The sequence below is a fragment of the Manacus candei genome, unplaced genomic scaffold, assembly GCF_025592945.1.
Source record: "Manacus candei isolate 608988 ecotype Guabito, Panama unplaced genomic scaffold, ASM2559294v1 h1tg000177l, whole genome shotgun sequence".
NCBI lineage: Eukaryota > Metazoa > Chordata > Aves > Passeriformes > Pipridae > Manacus > Manacus candei.
In genome coordinates, this window is record NW_026138225.1 from 404,985 (window position 1) to 420,571 (window position 15,587).

At 65.7% G+C, this 15,587-nt stretch overlaps 1 protein-coding gene across 1 annotated transcript; it reads left to right on the forward strand.

Moving 5' to 3' along the window:
* Positions 1-757: 757 nt before the first annotated feature.
* KIF3C (kinesin family member 3C) lies at positions 758-13,066 on the forward strand. Its single transcript, XM_051773817.1, has 8 exons — positions 758-2,252; positions 7,342-7,443; positions 7,655-7,777; positions 7,891-8,009; positions 9,487-9,603; positions 9,816-9,924; positions 10,854-11,029; positions 11,914-13,066. The coding sequence occupies exons 1-8, from the start codon at positions 840-842 to the stop codon at positions 12,041-12,043; spliced, it is 2,289 nt and encodes a 762-aa protein (XP_051629777.1). The 5' UTR covers positions 758-839; the 3' UTR covers positions 12,044-13,066.
* The last annotated feature ends 2,521 nt before the right edge of the window (positions 13,067-15,587 follow it).

Below are 15,587 nucleotides of genomic sequence, written 5' to 3' on the forward strand. Positions count from 1 at the left end.
TTCATTCTGCAACCCACATCCTGCCTTCCAGTGCAGCATCCCAGCCCTGCATTCCAATCCTTCATCCCACATCCCAACCCTGCTTTCTTCATCCCACATCCTGCACACTGCGTCCCACATCCCAGTCCTGCATCCCAATCCTGCGTTTTTTACCCCACATTCCAGTGCTGCATTCTCTGCCCTGCATCCCAATCCCGTGCTCTGCATCCTTCATCCCAGTCCTGCATCCTTCATCCCACGTCCCAGCCCTGCATCCCAGCCCTTTATCCTTCATTGCACGTCTCAATCCCGCATCCTAACACTGCATTCCAGCGCAGCATCCCAGTCCTGCACCTTTCATCCCTCATCCTGCCTCCTTCATCCCCCGTCCCAGCCCCGCATCCTTCACCCCCCGTCCCAGCCCCGCATCCCCACCGCGCAGCACAAAGGCCGCACTACAGCTCCCGGCGTGCCCGGGGGGAGCCGGGGGGGGGGGGTCGCAGCGCTCCGGGGTGCGGGGGCGGGTGCGGGGCGCGCTCGGGGGCGCGCTCGGGGGCGCGGGTTGCGGCGCGCGCTCGGGGGGGGCGCGTGCGGGCGCGCGGGTGCGTTGCGGGGCGCGCACCAATCGCCGCCCGGCCGCGCCCCGCCCCGGCCCGCCCCGCCCGCCCCATCCCCGCACCGGGCGGGGCGCAGCGGCCGCGCTGCCATGAGCGAGCGCCCGGCGGGGCCGCCCCGCCGCGCCCCGGCCCCCCGCGCCCCCCGCGCCCGCTCGGCCCCGGCCCCGGCCCCGGGGATGCCGCGGGGGCGGCGCGGCTGAGCCCCCCAGCCCCGCTGCGCCGCCGGCCCCGCCCGCCGCCGCCATGGCCGGTAAGCCCCGCAGCGGCTGCGAGGCGCTCCGGGTGGTGGCCCGGTGCCGGCCCATGAGCCGGCGGGAGGAGGCGGCGGGATACGAGCGCGTCCTGGAGCTGGACGTGAAGCTGGGCCAGGTGAGCATCCGCAACCCCCGCGCCGCCCCCGGCGAGCTGCCCAAGACCTTCACCTTCGACGCCGTGTACGACGCCAGCTCCAAGCAGGCCGATCTGTACGATGAGACGGTGCGGCCGCTCATCGACTCGGTGCTGCAGGGCTTCAACGGCACCGTCTTCGCCTACGGCCAGACCGGCACCGGCAAGACCTACACCATGCAGGGCGCCTGGGCCGAGCCCGAGAAGCGCGGCATCATCCCCAGCGCCTTCGAGCACATCTTCACGCACATCTCCCGCTCCCAGAACCAGCAGTACCTGGTGAGGGCCTCGTACCTGGAGATCTACCAGGAGGAGATCAGGGACCTCCTCGCCAAGGACCAGAGCAAGAAGCTGGAGCTGAAGGAGAACCCCGAGACGGGGGTGTACATCAAGGACCTCTCCTCCTTCGTGACCAAGAACGTCAAGGAGATCGAGCACGTGATGAACCTGGGCAGCCAGACGCGCTCCGTGGGCAGCACCAACATGAACGAGCACAGCTCCCGCTCCCACGCCATCTTCCTCATCACCATCGAGTGCAGCGAGACGGGGCCGGACGGCGAGGAGCACATCCGCGTGGGCAAGCTCAACCTGGTGGACCTGGCCGGCAGCGAGCGCCAGAGCAAAATGGGGGCCCACGGGGAGCGCCCCAAGGAAGCCTCCAAGATCAACCTCTCCCTCTCCGCCCTGGGCAACGTCATCTCCGCGCTCGTGGACGGCAGGAGCACACACATCCCCTACCGGGACTCCAAGCTGACCCGCCTGCTGCAGGACTCCCTCGGGGGCAACGCCAAGACAATCATGGTGGCCACCTTGGGCCCGGCCTCCCACAGCTACGACGAGAGCCTCTCCACCCTCAGGTTCGCCAACAGGGCCAAGAACATCAAGAACAAGCCCCGGGTGAACGAGGACCCCAAGGACACCCTGCTGCGGGAGTTCCAGGAGGAGATCGTGCGGCTGAAAGCCCAGCTGGAGAAACGCGGGATGCTGGGGAAGAAGAGGAGAAGGAGCAGCCGGAGGAAGAAAGCGCCGGAGGGAGAAGGCACCGCGGAGAACGAAGGGGAGGACGACAACGAGGAGGGCCTGGAGAAGAACATGGAGAACTACTTGAAGGAGCAGAAGGAGAGGCTGGAAGAGGAGAAAGCCGCTATCCAGGATGACCACAGCCTGGTGAGCGAGGAGAAGCAGAAGCTGCTCCAGGAGAAGGAGAAGATGATCGAGGACCTGCGGAAGGAGCAGGAGGCCACGGAGCTGCTGGCCATCAAGTACAAGGTACGTGTCACCACGCGCCGGCACCGGCGAGGCCGGGGGAAAGACCTGCTGTGCCCCCAACCCCTCCCGGCGTGTGGGAATGGGCCCCGAGCAGGGAGCCTGTGCCAGGAGCCCACCGGGGTGCCCAGGCAAGGGGGGCTCTCAGCAAGGTGCCCCCAAGAGCCCCTGACCCGGGCTGATGTGTGGGGCTGGGCCGGGGTTGCCCTCAGACACGGGCGTGCGTGGGAACCCTGTGTGGAGCTGCGGGGAGGCGGCTGGGAAGGGCTCTGGGGGAGTGGGTCACTGGTGGCACGAGTTTGCTGTGCTCAGCTCCGGTCCCCCTCGGCACAACAAAGCAGCTCTTGGCAGGGAGGGGGAGCGACGGGAGTGATGCTGCAGATTCGTCCCCGTGGCACCGGGAGCGTGCCCAGGGCTGGGGCTGGGGACACCGTGCACCTGCCCCTGCCAGCCCCCCGGTTCTGCTGGGCTGGGCAGGGCTGGGAGCCCCTGGCACGGCCTGGCAGCTCTGCAGGGACCCCTGCCCCCCTCCCAGCCCCAAATCCTTCCTGGCACCCTGAGCTGGAGCGGGGTGGGTGGGGGCACGTAACTGGCACCACCACCGGCTCAGGGATGCTCAGGGATGTGGGGCTGAGGGTGAGAGGGGCCATGGCATTCCCAGCCGTGCCAGGGGGCTGGGGCTGCACCTCTGCCCCCACCCCAGCCCTGTTCCTGTCCCCAGTGAGGCTGGGGGGTCCTGACCCACCCCACATGCCCTTGGCAGCTGTGAGGCCGGGACCACAGTGAGGGCGGTGGGGAGAGAGCCCAGCCCCCTGACCCAGGGGGGGGACAGAGCCCCAGCCCCCTGATTCAGGGGGGGGACACAGAGCCCCAGCCCCTGATCCAGAGGGGGACAGAGCCCCAGCCCCCTGACCCGGGGGGGGACAGAGCCCCAGCCCCCTGATCCGGGGGGGACAGAGCCCCAGCCCCCTGACCCAGGGTGGGGACAGAGCCCCAGCCCCCTGACCCAGGGGGGGACAGAGCCCCAGCCCCCTGACCCGGGGGGGGACAGAGCCCCAGCCCCCTGACCCGGGGGGGTTACAGAGCCCCAGCCCCCTGATCCAGGGGGGGACAGAGCCCCAGCCCCCTGATCCAGGGGGGGACAGAGCCCCAGCCCCCTGACCCGGGGGGGACAGAGCCCCAGCCCCCTGATCCAGGGGGGGACAGAGCCCCAGCCCCCTAACCCGGGGGGGTTACAGAGCCCCAGCCCCCTGACCCGGGGGGGTTACAGAGCCCCAGCCCCCTGGCCCCCCACATCATGCTCCGACACAGCCCCTCTGGCCCTCGGTGGCCCAGCTGCAGTGACAGGGCTGGAGCACAAGCAGGGACCCCTCAGGGGGGACACGCTCAGGGTGTCAGGGCCGAGCAGGGGGGGTCCAGACCCTCCTCCAGGGGCAGGGCTGTGTTTGTTGCAGCCCCGGGGACGCAGGGCCGTGCCCAGGGACACATGGCCGTGCCCAGGGATGCGTGATCATGCCCAGGGATGCGTGGCCGTGCCCGGATGCCTGCACAGAGACCCGTGGGAACCCGCTGGGACGTGCCACTGGGGCAGAGCCGTGGGGGGGACACTGCTCCCTGGCTGGCACGGCGGGTGTCCCGTGGCACTTGTCCTGGCAGAGCAGGATGCCCAGCCCGGTCCCCACAGCCACGGTGGGGTGTGGGTTGTGGGGTGCAGGCTGTGGGGTGCAGGCTGTGGCTGGCAGCCGTCCAGCACGGTCTCCTCATCTGGCACAGCACAGCAGGGCTGGCCCGGGGCCACCCCGTGTCCTGGAACTGCTGAGTAACAAGGCAGGGCCCGAGGTGAGGTGACACCACGTCCCCTTCAGGGGCCTTCGGAGCCACTCTGTACATGGGGACCCTCTGGCCGTGGGGGTACAGCACAGTCAGACAGTCAGGCACAGTCAGGCACAGTCACACCAGTGAGGTGTCACCTCAGGGAGCAGAAACCCCCGTGTCAGCCCAGTCTGGGGGGCACTGCAGGGGACACTGGGGGGCACTGCAGGGGACACTGGGTGGCCTCCCGGTGCCCACGGGCAGCTCTGGCACACAGCAGGGCCAGGCAAGGAGCCACTGGCTCTGCAGTGGCCGTGGTAAAGGCAGCCAAGGTGACGGGGGGGATATGGGGGGCCGCCCACGCCCAGGGGGGACACACTCTGCACCCCGTGTGTCATCACACTGCTGGATGTGGGCTCTGCCTCTGCCACCCCGCTGGGTTAGTGGGCACCAGGGAGCTCAAAGAGGTGGGGGCCAGCCTGCCCAGCTGTGCTCCTGGGCTCCCAGCTGTGCTCCTGGGCTCCCAGATGTGCTCCTGGGCTCCCAGATGTGCCCAGGGGGAGGGGCAGTGCCATGGACAAGCCGGGTGCTGTGGGCCCTGACAGCTCTGCCGGGGCTGAGGCCGAGGGCAGCGGGAGGGAAAGTGCTGGGAAGTTATTTGGGTGCCGGAAATAAGTTCCCGGGAGAGGCTTAGTGCTAAAGGAGATTGGGAGCCTCCTGGTTAGAGGGAATGAGGGCTCTGCAGGGAGGGAACAGCGGCACCGAGAAACCCCTTAATCCGGCGGGGAGGGGAGGCAGCAGGAACATCATCCCTGCACCCAGCCGGCCCCCTCCCTGCACCCCAGCGGGGGTAGGGGACACTCAGCATCCCAGGGAGCAATTAGGGCCAAGAACTGGGTTTGGAGGAGAAGGGTGAGGGGCCTGGAGCACCCCAGTGATCCCAGCCCGGCCGCTCCGGGAGCCCTGGCAGGGGATGGCACGGGATCGAGTCGGGGGGCTGCCCTTGGGGGTCTCACCCCGAGCAGAACACCCGGCCAGGAACCCCCATCTGAAGGTGTTGGGGACAGGAGGAGGAGGGATCCCGGGGGTCGGGGTCAGGGGTGGATGGGGCACCCCTGGGGGGCTCTGCCCCCGCAGTGCTGAGCGGCTGCAGGGCTCTCGTGGGGTGGGGGAAGGTGGGAGCTGGTACTACAGTTGTGGGGTGTCCCGTGGGTGTTGAGGGCCTGCCTGCAACACCCCAGAACCCCACAATGTGCCCCCCTGCAGCCAGGAAGGGGAAAACTGGGGGGGGAAACAGGGGAAATAGAGTCTGGTCCCACATGGCTGCTGGTGGGAATGGGGCTCACTGGTTTGCTGGTGCTGGGGTCCAGCCAGGGGACATGGCTTGGGACCCCCATGGAGACCCCTGCGTGGAGACATGTGACAGCAGCATAAATGCCTTCTGTGTCCCCCGAGTCCTGGCACCCCTTGGGCTGGGGTGGTGGCCCTGCTGCCCCTCAGGGCTGTGGCTGTGGCAGTGAGGGGTGTCCTGGGAGTCCAGGCACCATGAGGAGCAGGGACCCTTGACCTGGGGGTCCAGAAGGACCCTGTGGGCAGACACCAGTGGGTGAGAGAGGCCACTGCTGGTGACAGGAACACCCCGGGGATGGTGGCAGAGGGCACACCCCGGGGATGGTGGCAGAGGGCACACCCTGGGGATGGTGGCAGAGGGCACACCCTGGGGATGGTGGCTGTGCTGGCTCTGTGTCTGGCAGGTTGATTTTAAAGCTGTGTGGTGTCATGGGACATCGGGGTCTGTCCCTGCTGACACCCCGGAGCGCAGCCGTGGGGACCACGGGCACCCTGGCAGGGGAGCAGGGCTGGCACCCAGCTGCACACCCGGCTGGCACAAATGGGCACACACGGGGTGCTCCCCTCCTGCACGGCTCTGCCACACCCGGGGCTCCCACACGCACCGACACACGTGTGTGAGCGTGTTCACCCGGCACGGAGTGTGCACCCTGGGCTTGTGCACACGTGTGTGTGTGTGTGTGTCTGTGTGTGGCTGTGTGTGTGGGTCTGTGTGTGTGTCTCTGTCTGTGTGTGTGTCTGTGTTTGTGTGTGTCTCTGTGTGTCTCTGTGTGTCTGTATGTGTGTCTATGTGTGTCTGTGTGTCTGTGTGTATGCACAAGCTGTGTGTGTGTCTGTGTGTGTGTGTGTCTGTGTGTGTGTCTATGTGTGTCTGTCTGTCTGTGTCTCTGTGTCTCTGTGTCTCTGTGTGTGTCTCTGTGTGTGTGTGTCTCTGTGTGTGTGTGTCTCTGTGTGTGTGTGTCTCTGTGTGTGTGTGTGTCTGTGTGTGTGTCTGTGTGTCCATGTGTGTCTGTGTCTCTGTGTCTCTGTCTCTGTGTGTCTCTGTGTGTGTGTGTCTCTGTGTCTCTGTGTGTGTCTCTGTGTGTGTGTGTGTGTCTCTGTGTGTGTGTTTGTGTCTGTGTGTCTGTGTGTCGGGGTATGTATGTGTCTGTATGTGTGCACAAGCTGTCTCTGCGTGTGTCTCTGTGTGTTTGTGTGTGTGTCTGTGTGTCCGTGTGTGTCTGTGTATCTGTGTTTGTGTGTCTCTGTCTGTGTGTCCATGTGTGTGTCTGTGTGTCTATCTGTGTGTCTATCTGTGTCTGTCTGTGTGTCTGTGTGTCCCAGCTGGTGGAAGGAGGGGGCGGAGGCCAGGCCCCGCTGCCGGAGCTGCTGCCCATCCGTGGAATGCCGTGGGTTGGCAGCTGTGCGGAAGGAAGGGGGACTGGAGCGGGCCGGGCTGGGATCCTGGGGAGGGGGCACATCACCCACACCCCCCAGCCCCCCAGCCCCACCCATGGAGCTGAACCGGCCCCGGGCTGGTGGGTGTCCTTAGGATCATGGAATTATTTAGGTGGGAAAAGCCCTCTGAGACCACGGAGTCCAACCATCCCCAGCACGCCAAGGCCACCACTGACCCGAGTGCCACATCCCCACGCCCTTAAATCCCTCCAGGGGTGGGGACTCCCCCCTGCCCTGGGCAGCTGTGCCAGGGCTGGACAGCCCTTCCTGTGAAGGAATTGTTCCCAGTATCCAATCTAATCCTGCACAGCCCCCTCCCCATCAGCTGGGCACTGGAGCGTGTGCCACACGAAGACCTCCAGCCTTCCCCCAAAGCAGGGATGAGGACAGGGACCAGGGATGGGAGTGACCTCCCAGGGAGGGTGGCCGGAGGCAAACCCTGCGGGTTGGGGGGGTGACAACACGCTCTGCCCCCCCTCTGCCCCCTCCCCAGGCGATGGAGAGCAAGCTGCTCATCGGGGGCAGGACCATCGTGGACCACACCAATGAGCAGCAGAAGATGCTGGAGCTGCGGCGGCAGGAGATCGCGGAGCAGGTACCGGCCGGGGGGTGACAGGGGTCACTGGGGGGTGACAGGGGTCACTTGGGGGTGACAGGGTCACTGGGGGGTGATAGGGTCACTTGGGGGTGACAGGGGTCGCTTAGAGGTGACAGGGGTCACTCAGGGGTGACAGGGTCACTCGGGGGTGACAGGGGCCGGGGGGCCGTGTCCCCTCCTGGCTCCAACCGTGTCCCCTGCGCCGCAGAAACGCCGGGAGCGGGAGATGCAGCAGGAGGTGCTGCTGCGGGACGAGGAGACCATGGAGCTGCGGGAGACCTTCACCTCCCTGCAGCAGGAGGTGGAGATCAAAACCAAGAAGCTGAAGAAGGTGAGAGTGTGGCGGGCGGGGATGGGGACAAGGACGTCCCTCCCCAGGGCTCGCCGCGGCCCCCGGCGTGGGGCTGAGGGTGCTGAGGGTGCTGAGGGTGCTGTCCCCCCCAGCTCTATGCCAAGCTGCAGGCCGTGAAGGCCGAGATCCAGGACCAGCACGACGAGTACATCCGAGTGCGCCAGGACCTGGAGGAGGCCCAGAACGAGCAGACGAGGGAGCTGAAGCTCAAGTAGGTGGTTGTGGGGCACCTGGGCCCGGGGTGTGCCGGGCTGAAGTGGGGTGTGCTGGGCAGAATTGGGGTGTGCAGGACAGAGCTGGGGTGTGCAGGACAGAGCTGGGGTGTGCTGGGCAGAATCAGGGTGTGCTGGGCACAGTTGGGGTGTGCTGGGCAGAATTGGGGTGTGCAGGGAAGATCTGGGTGCACAAAGCAGAGTTGGGGGGCACAGGCCAGGCCTGGGGTGCTCAGAGCAGAGTTGGGATGCACAGAGCATAGCTGAGGTGTGCTGGGCAGAATTGGGGTGTGCCGGGCAGAAGTGGGGTGTGCAGGACAGAGCTGGGGTGTGCTGGGCAGAATCGGGGTGTGCTGGGCAGAATCGGGGTGTGCTGTGCAGAATTGGGGTGCTCAGGGCAGAGATGGGGTTTCCAGGTCAGAGTTGGGGTGCTCAGAGCTGGGCTGGGGTGCTCGGGGTGGGTGCAGAGCTGGAGGGAGCAGTCCCCCCATGCCAGGGACAGCTGAGCCCTTCCCACCTTTGCTGGCTGTGGCAGAAGGTGTTGGAACCCTGAGCGCCGGGCGAGCAGCACTCGGGGTGTCCAAAAGCTGCTGAGAAAGGGGAAAAGCAGAAAATATTCCAGCAGAAACGCCAGCACAGCAGCAGCACGGGCTGGGGGTGAACCCGGGGGTGGCAGTGGGGGCTGGGGGCATCTGGAGACCTGCTGTGCCCCAGTGCCATCCTCGGAGGGTGAGCGGCTCCGGGGGGACTCGGGGTGAGCCCTGTGGGAGCTCCGGGGCACAGCCAGGCAGCGTTTGCCTTCCGGGAGCCTCCCACAGCAGCAGCTGCTGCTCCTCCGCCCCCGGGGGTTTGTTCTCACTTCAAACACTCAGCTCTTTCAGTACTTTAACCCCCCCAGACATTTACAAGCACTTCAGCGTTTCCAGGGGAAAACAGTTTTACTGGAAACAGGATTCCATCTCCCATTTCCCCCTTTTCCCTCCCCACACGCGGCTGTGGAGAAGCTGCAGTTGGGAGAAGCAGCTCGTGGACTGGGAACAGTTTTTGGCAGCTGCTCGATTTGCCCCAAAAAACACGGGGAAAAAGATTTCCTTCGGGGTCCGTTTGGCATCCTTGAGCTTCCCTTGATTTTGGGGTCGGGCTGTCAGGGGAGCGGACGGGAGGAGAGGAGGGGGTGGTCCTGATCCTGCCTGGAGCCCCAGAGCTCCCAGGAGTCCTGGCTCCTCTCTGATGACTGTCGTCCCCCACCCTTCCCCTCCTGCCTCTCCCCTCTCCGTGGCTGCATCTATTCCTTCACCCTCTCCACTTCCATCCCATTTTCATCCTCTGGATGTTTCCTCTCCCTTCGCTGTCTCCCTCTCTTCCTGCCATCCCTTTCCTCTCCCTTTCCGGGCTGTTTTCTGTCTCCTGTCTCATTAACTCCTTCCTCTCCTGCTCCTTCCCCCATCACTCCCTCTCGGCCGCTCCCTGGCTCAGGTACTTGATCATCGAGAACTTCATCCCTCCCGAGGAGAAGAACAAGATCATGAACCGCCTCTACTTCGACGGCGACGAGGACCAGTGGAAGTTCCAGCCGCTGGTGCCCACCGGAGGGTACGTCCCGGCCCTGGCCCCGGTGCTGGTGGCCCGTGGGCACCCATGTCCCCGGGGCTGGGGGCCCAGGGACCTGCAGGTGCCCACGTGTGGAAATCCCCTCCCGGCCAAGCCCCAGGGGAAGGGCCAGGAGCCCCCTCGGTGCCCGCTGGGACACGGCTGCGGTCAGTCCGTGCTCCCTAACGCGGGTTCTCCCTCCGTCCCTGCTCCAGGAACAGCTCCCAGATGAAGAGGCGCCCGACCTCTGCCGTGGGCTACAAGAGACCCATCAGCCAGTACGCCCGCGTGGCCATGGCCATGAGATCCCACCCCCGCTTCCGGGTGCGTGACGGGCACTGGGGTGTGCCGGGGGGCACCGGGGTGGGCCAGGGGGCACCGGGGTGGGCCAGGGGGCACTGGGGTGTGTCGGGGGGCACTGGGGTGGGCCGGGGGGCACTGGGGTGTGCTGGGGGGCACCGGGGTGTGCCGGGGGGCACCGGGGTGGGCCAGGGGGCACCGGGGTGTGCCAGGGGGCACCGGGGTGGGCCAGGGGGCACTGGGGTGTGCCGGGGGGCACTGGGGTGGGCCAGGGGGCACGGGGTCCACGGGTAGATGGGATGGGTGGGTGGGTGGGTGGATGACTGGATAGATGAGTGGATGGATGGATGGGTGGGTGGGTGGATGGACTGAGGTGGGCTGATGGAAGGGTGGTTGGATAGATGGGTGGATAGATGGTTGGATGGAAGGATAAGTAGAGGTGGATGGATGGATGGATGGATATGGAGGTGGGTGGATGGATGCTTGGATAGATGGATGGATGGATGGATGGATGGATGGATGGATGGATGGATGGACAGACAAACACTGTGACAGAAGATGGAGTAAACAAGCTCACAGTGACCTGGGATATACCAACTCAAGCTCCCAGCTTTATCCCACCCCTCGGCAGATCCCTGCTCTCAGCCACTCCCAGAGCTGCTGGCCCTGGCTCCGGCAGCTCCTGCCCTTGGGAAGGACCCGCTGGGAGCTGGGCCAGGAGAGCCCTGGGACAGGCCAGGAGAGCCCTGGGACAGGCCAGGAGAGCCCTGGGATGGGCCAGGAGAGCCATGGGATAGGCCAGGAGAGCCCTGGGACAGGCCAGGAGAGCCCGAGCAGAGCCGTGGGCCCGTGTGGAGCTCTCCTGTGCCGCAGCGGCCGGAGCGGGGCTCGCCGGAGCCGGGGCCGGTTCTGCCGCGCGGTGACTCCTGTGCCGGTTCCCCCGTGCTGTGCAGGCCGAGAACATCATGTTCCTGGAGCTGGACCTCTCCCCCCCGGCCATCTTCGAGTTCGAGCGCAGCGGGGATGCGGCGGAGCAGGACCCGCGGGCGCTGCACCTGGAGCGGCTGATGCGCCTGGACAGCCTCCTGGAGCGGCCCGCGGCCGCCCGCCTGCGCAAGTCCCGCTCCTGGTGAGGGCCACGGGGGGCTGGGGCACGGCTGGGGTGCTCCCCGGGGACAAAGGGGGGGCTTGGGGCAGGCGGAGGAGTCGCAGAGGGGCTGCAAATCCCCTCTTCCTTTGGGGGCTGGAACCGGCCCCGAGTCGCTGGGTGGGATCGGAGTTTAGAATGTGGATCGTGTTGAGTTGTCATCGTGCTCAGCTCAGTGCAGGAGGGACGTGGAGCTGCTGGAGAGAGTCCAGAGGAGGCCCCAGAGATGCTGCCAGGGCTGGAGCCCCTCTGCTCTGGAGCCAGGCTGGGAGAGCTGGGGGGGCTCCCATGGGGAAGGGAAGGATCCAGGGAGACCTTGGAGCCCCTTCCAGAGCCTAAAGGGGCTCCAGGAAAGCTGGAGAGGGACTGGGGACAAGGCATGGAGGGACAGGACACAGGGAATGGCTTCCCACTGCCAGAGGGCAGGGACAGATGGGAGACTGGGGAGGGAATTGTTGGCTGTGAGGGTGGGGAGGCCCTGGCACAGGTTGCCCAGAGAAGCTGTGGCTGCCCCTGGATCCCTGGGAGTGTCCAAGGCCAGGTTGGACAGGGCTTGGAGCAACCTGGGCTGGTGGGAGGTGTCCCTGCCCATGGCAGGGGGTGGGACGAGATGAGCTCTGAGGTCCCTTCCCACCCAAACCATTCCAGGATTCCATGATACTCAGATATCCCCCCCCAAGGTGCTGCCCTGCCCAGCACAGGGCGCTGCCTGCAAATGACAGGGAAAACAGCTGGATTTTGGGGATTTTGGGGCCGGTGGGAGGCAGGGCAGGGGCAGCAGAGCAGGGCAGTGTGTCCATGTCTGTCCCCAGCAGGAGGCAGGGCAGGGGCAGCAGAGCCGAGCAGTGCCCCTCTCTGTCCCCCAGGTGCCAGACGCCGCGGTCGCTGCCCTCCTCCACCACCCACGTGTCCCTCACCTCCGGCGCCGCCTGTGCCGCCGCGATGCCAGCTCAGATGCCAGCTCAGATGCCAGCTCAGATGCCAGCTCAGGAGTGACGTCCCGGAGCCCCGGTCCGGACTGAGCCCCGCGGGGCCGAGGGAGGGCCCCGCTCGTCCTTGTCTGCAGCTGCTTTGTGTGCGTGTGTTTGTGAGACACGAACGGCCCGCGGGGGACCCGCCCCTTCCCTCCCTCCCTCCCTCCCCGTGCCCCTCCCCGTATGCCCCTCCCCGGCCCGGATCTGTCACTTTATTTATTTAACCTATTTATTTATGGAGTGGTTGGTGGCGGAGGCAGGAGACGCGCTCGGACTGTTGGACGTGCAGGGCTGGCCCTGGGCACTGTGCTGACCCCCGGGCACTGTGCTGACCCCCGGGTTTGCCCAGCTCCCAGCCCTGCCCACGCTGTCCAGCACAGGGCTGGGCACGGCCAGGACACGCTCACCAGCCAGGAGGGGCACGGGACCCTCTCCGGGGGCTTTGGCAGGAGCTGGTGCTGCCTTTGCTGTGCTGGATCCCTGGGAATTTGGAGATTCCTACCCGGGTTTGGAGACTCGGTGGTGGCAGCACCGTGTCAGAGTCCCCCAGTGGGACTCCCCAGCCTGTGCCAACGCCGGTGGCAGCAGGGACATCTCACGGACACGGGCACGGCTGTCACTCCAGGAGCACCAGCTCCATCCACAGGGATCAGGAGTCACCAAAGTCAACCAAAGCCAAGGGCTTTGTCCACCTGTGCCACGCTCTGGAGACACTCTGGAGGCAGCCCCGGCCCGTCGGGGTGCCTGACACCATCTCCCGTCCCTGGGCTGGGACTCCTGACAGCAGCAACAAGAGGTGGAGCTTTCCAGCCCCTTCCATCCGCCCATCCCAAAGGCAGGCAGCGTGGGGAGCGGCGCTGCCTGTGGAAAACAGAGCTGTGGGATGGCAGTGGCTCCATCCTGCAGCTGAAGGCAATGGAGGAACGTGGGACAAGGTGGTGACACCCGGGGGAGGGAGGTCATGCTCCCCTCCGGGCTGGGAAGTGCCACAGGGAGGTCACTTCTGAGCTGGGGGAGATTTCCAAGCGGGTGGGGGAGGGATGGGTGTGAAATGGGGGATGGGGAAGGGGATGGGGCTGTGAATCCCATCCCAGGTGTTCCTGTGGGATGCGGCTTCCGGAGGGAGGGAAGGTGGGACCTTGGTGAAGCCCCTTCCTGGCAGTGCCAGGCCAGCAGCTGTGCTTTCCCTGGCATGGGGGGGTGAGGAGATCTGTTTGTGTGACACGATTCTCATGGATAAGAGAGCGACCCCCGGCTCATCTGGGAGGGTGTGGATTGGCAAAGGGCCGGGCACAGGGAGTCCCCAGGCACAGGGAGTGTGTCTGTGTCTGTCCCCAGGCACAGGGAGTCCCCGGGCACAGGGAGTCCCCGGGAGGGCAGGTCAGAGAAGATTGCAGGGAGGGAATGTTTTCTGGAAACAAAGAGAATTCCTTCACGGGATGGTTGAGATTGGAAGGGACCCCTGGAGCTCATCCAGCCCCCTGGAGCACGTTACCCAGGATCGTGTCCAGCTTTGGAGTATCCCCAGGGAAGGAGACTCCAGAAGCTCCCTGGGCAGCCTGTTCTGTTCTCCCGCTGTCGGACTGGTCACTGCTCACCCCGATGGTCCTGCACACAGGGCGTGGTGAGGGAGCAAGGCACAGGCACAGGAGCAGGAGCAACAGGAGCAGGAGCAGCAGGAGCAGGAGCAGCAGGAGCAGGAGCAGCAGGAGCAGGAACAGCAGGAGTGGGAGAACCAGCTGTGCTGAGCTCAGAGCTGGGCAGGTCCCCCCAGCCGTGTCCTGTCGGTGCAGCCGGGCCGGGGGAATCCTCCTGCACTCCCCCCTGCTCTGGCACGGGGTGTCTTCTCCCTGTCCCCTCTAACATTGTCCTGCCTCAAGCTCTCGATCATTGCGCTCTGGCTCCACCTTCCCCTCCTCCATCTGCCCCCCATAACACCTTCTGCCCCTCCAAAACCTTCGTCCCTTCTCCCCCCTCCCAGCACCTGGCTGGGAATGGAGCTGGGAGCTGTAGGTGCTCCAGGACTGAGCTCCCTCCCTCCTGAGCTCAGCCTGGGGAGGAGGGTGCGGGGGAAGGTGTTTGAGGAGTGAGAGATGGGTCCCTTCCATGGTGTGGGGTGGGTCTGTGTGCACAGGGACCCCCAGCAGACAGGAGTGTCTGTGGGCATCCCCCACAGCAAGCTGGCCCCATGAAACCATCCCCATCCCTGCAAGTGTCCAAGGCCAGGTTGGACGGGGCTTGGGGCAACCTGGGCTAGTGGGAGGTGTCCCTGCCCATGGTAGGGGGTGGCTCTGGGTGAGCTTTAAGGTCCCTTCCCACCCAAACCAGTCTGGGATTCCATGATCCTGTAGAACACGGTGGATGGGAGAGATGAAGCTCTTTGTTTAGTTTCCAGGAAAGCATCTGGGAGTCGGGGTCAGGAAGCACAACCTCAGAACGGGGAGAAGCTGGGGGGGGGGGCTGTGGGAATAGATCTTTCTCCTTTCCTTGTTTTCCACTGGCCCCAGTTCACCTTGGGCGGATCAGCAGCTCGTGGAGCCCCGAGGGGTTGAACCAGTGACCGTCTCTGTGGCTCGGGTGTGGGACACAGCGCTGACGGTGCCCTCGCCCCCGGCCTGCCCCGGGCCAGGGAGCACCGCGGGCAGGGTGTGTGTGTGTGTGTGTCCTCTGGGCATCACGGCGAGGGACAGGCCCCGCTCCAGCTCCAGCAGGACTGTGGTCACGGTGGGATCCACGTGGGAGCCCCTCCAGCAGAGCACGGGACGGGTGCGGGAGCTCCCAGAGCAGGGGACGGGATGAGCCACTTCCAGCATCCAAGTGCCACTCGCACCGCGGGGTCCGGGAGCCTCCCGAGCGCTCCCTCCGGCCCTGCCGAGCCCCCCCGGCCAGCAGAGCCCGCGGAGGGGAGGGCCAGGAGGGCCGCTGGGGCCGAGCAGGTTCCCCGCGCCCCGGGGTGTGTTCGTAGCGTCCGTCGGTGTCCGTGTGTCCCACCGAGTGTGTGCCGCGTGTGGGGTGTTCCCGGGGTCTGGGGCCGTCGGTGTGAGGGGCCGCACGGGGAGAAACCCCCGGGGGGACGGGGCTGGGCTGGGGCTTCCTTCTGTTGTTGTTGAACTGTTCCTTTGGGTTCCAGGTTTGGAGGTTTTTCCGCGCGGGGGTGGGTGCGGGTCTGTTCCGGGTTCATGGACAAGGTGAGGGCCTCGATTAGGACCAAATTTTCGTGCCTGTTGCTCTGGTGATTTATTTAGAAATCAAAAGTTTCACTGTCTGGTGGCCCATCCTTGTCACTATACATAGGAATATACAGGACATATTATAAATATATATATATTATACATACTGTATGGAGAGAGGTGTCCGTGCCCCGCTCCGGCCGGGACGGACCCTCCTCCCTGTGCTGTAACGTAGCTTCGACCCCGCGCTGGGAGCGCCCCGGGAGCGCCCGCGCCCTCCAGAACGGCACCGGCACAATAAAGGAATGAGCATCATGGCCAGGCCGTGCACCGCCTCCTTCATCCCAGCGCCGGCCACGGAGCCACCGCGGCACCGCCTCGGCACAGCCCGGCACA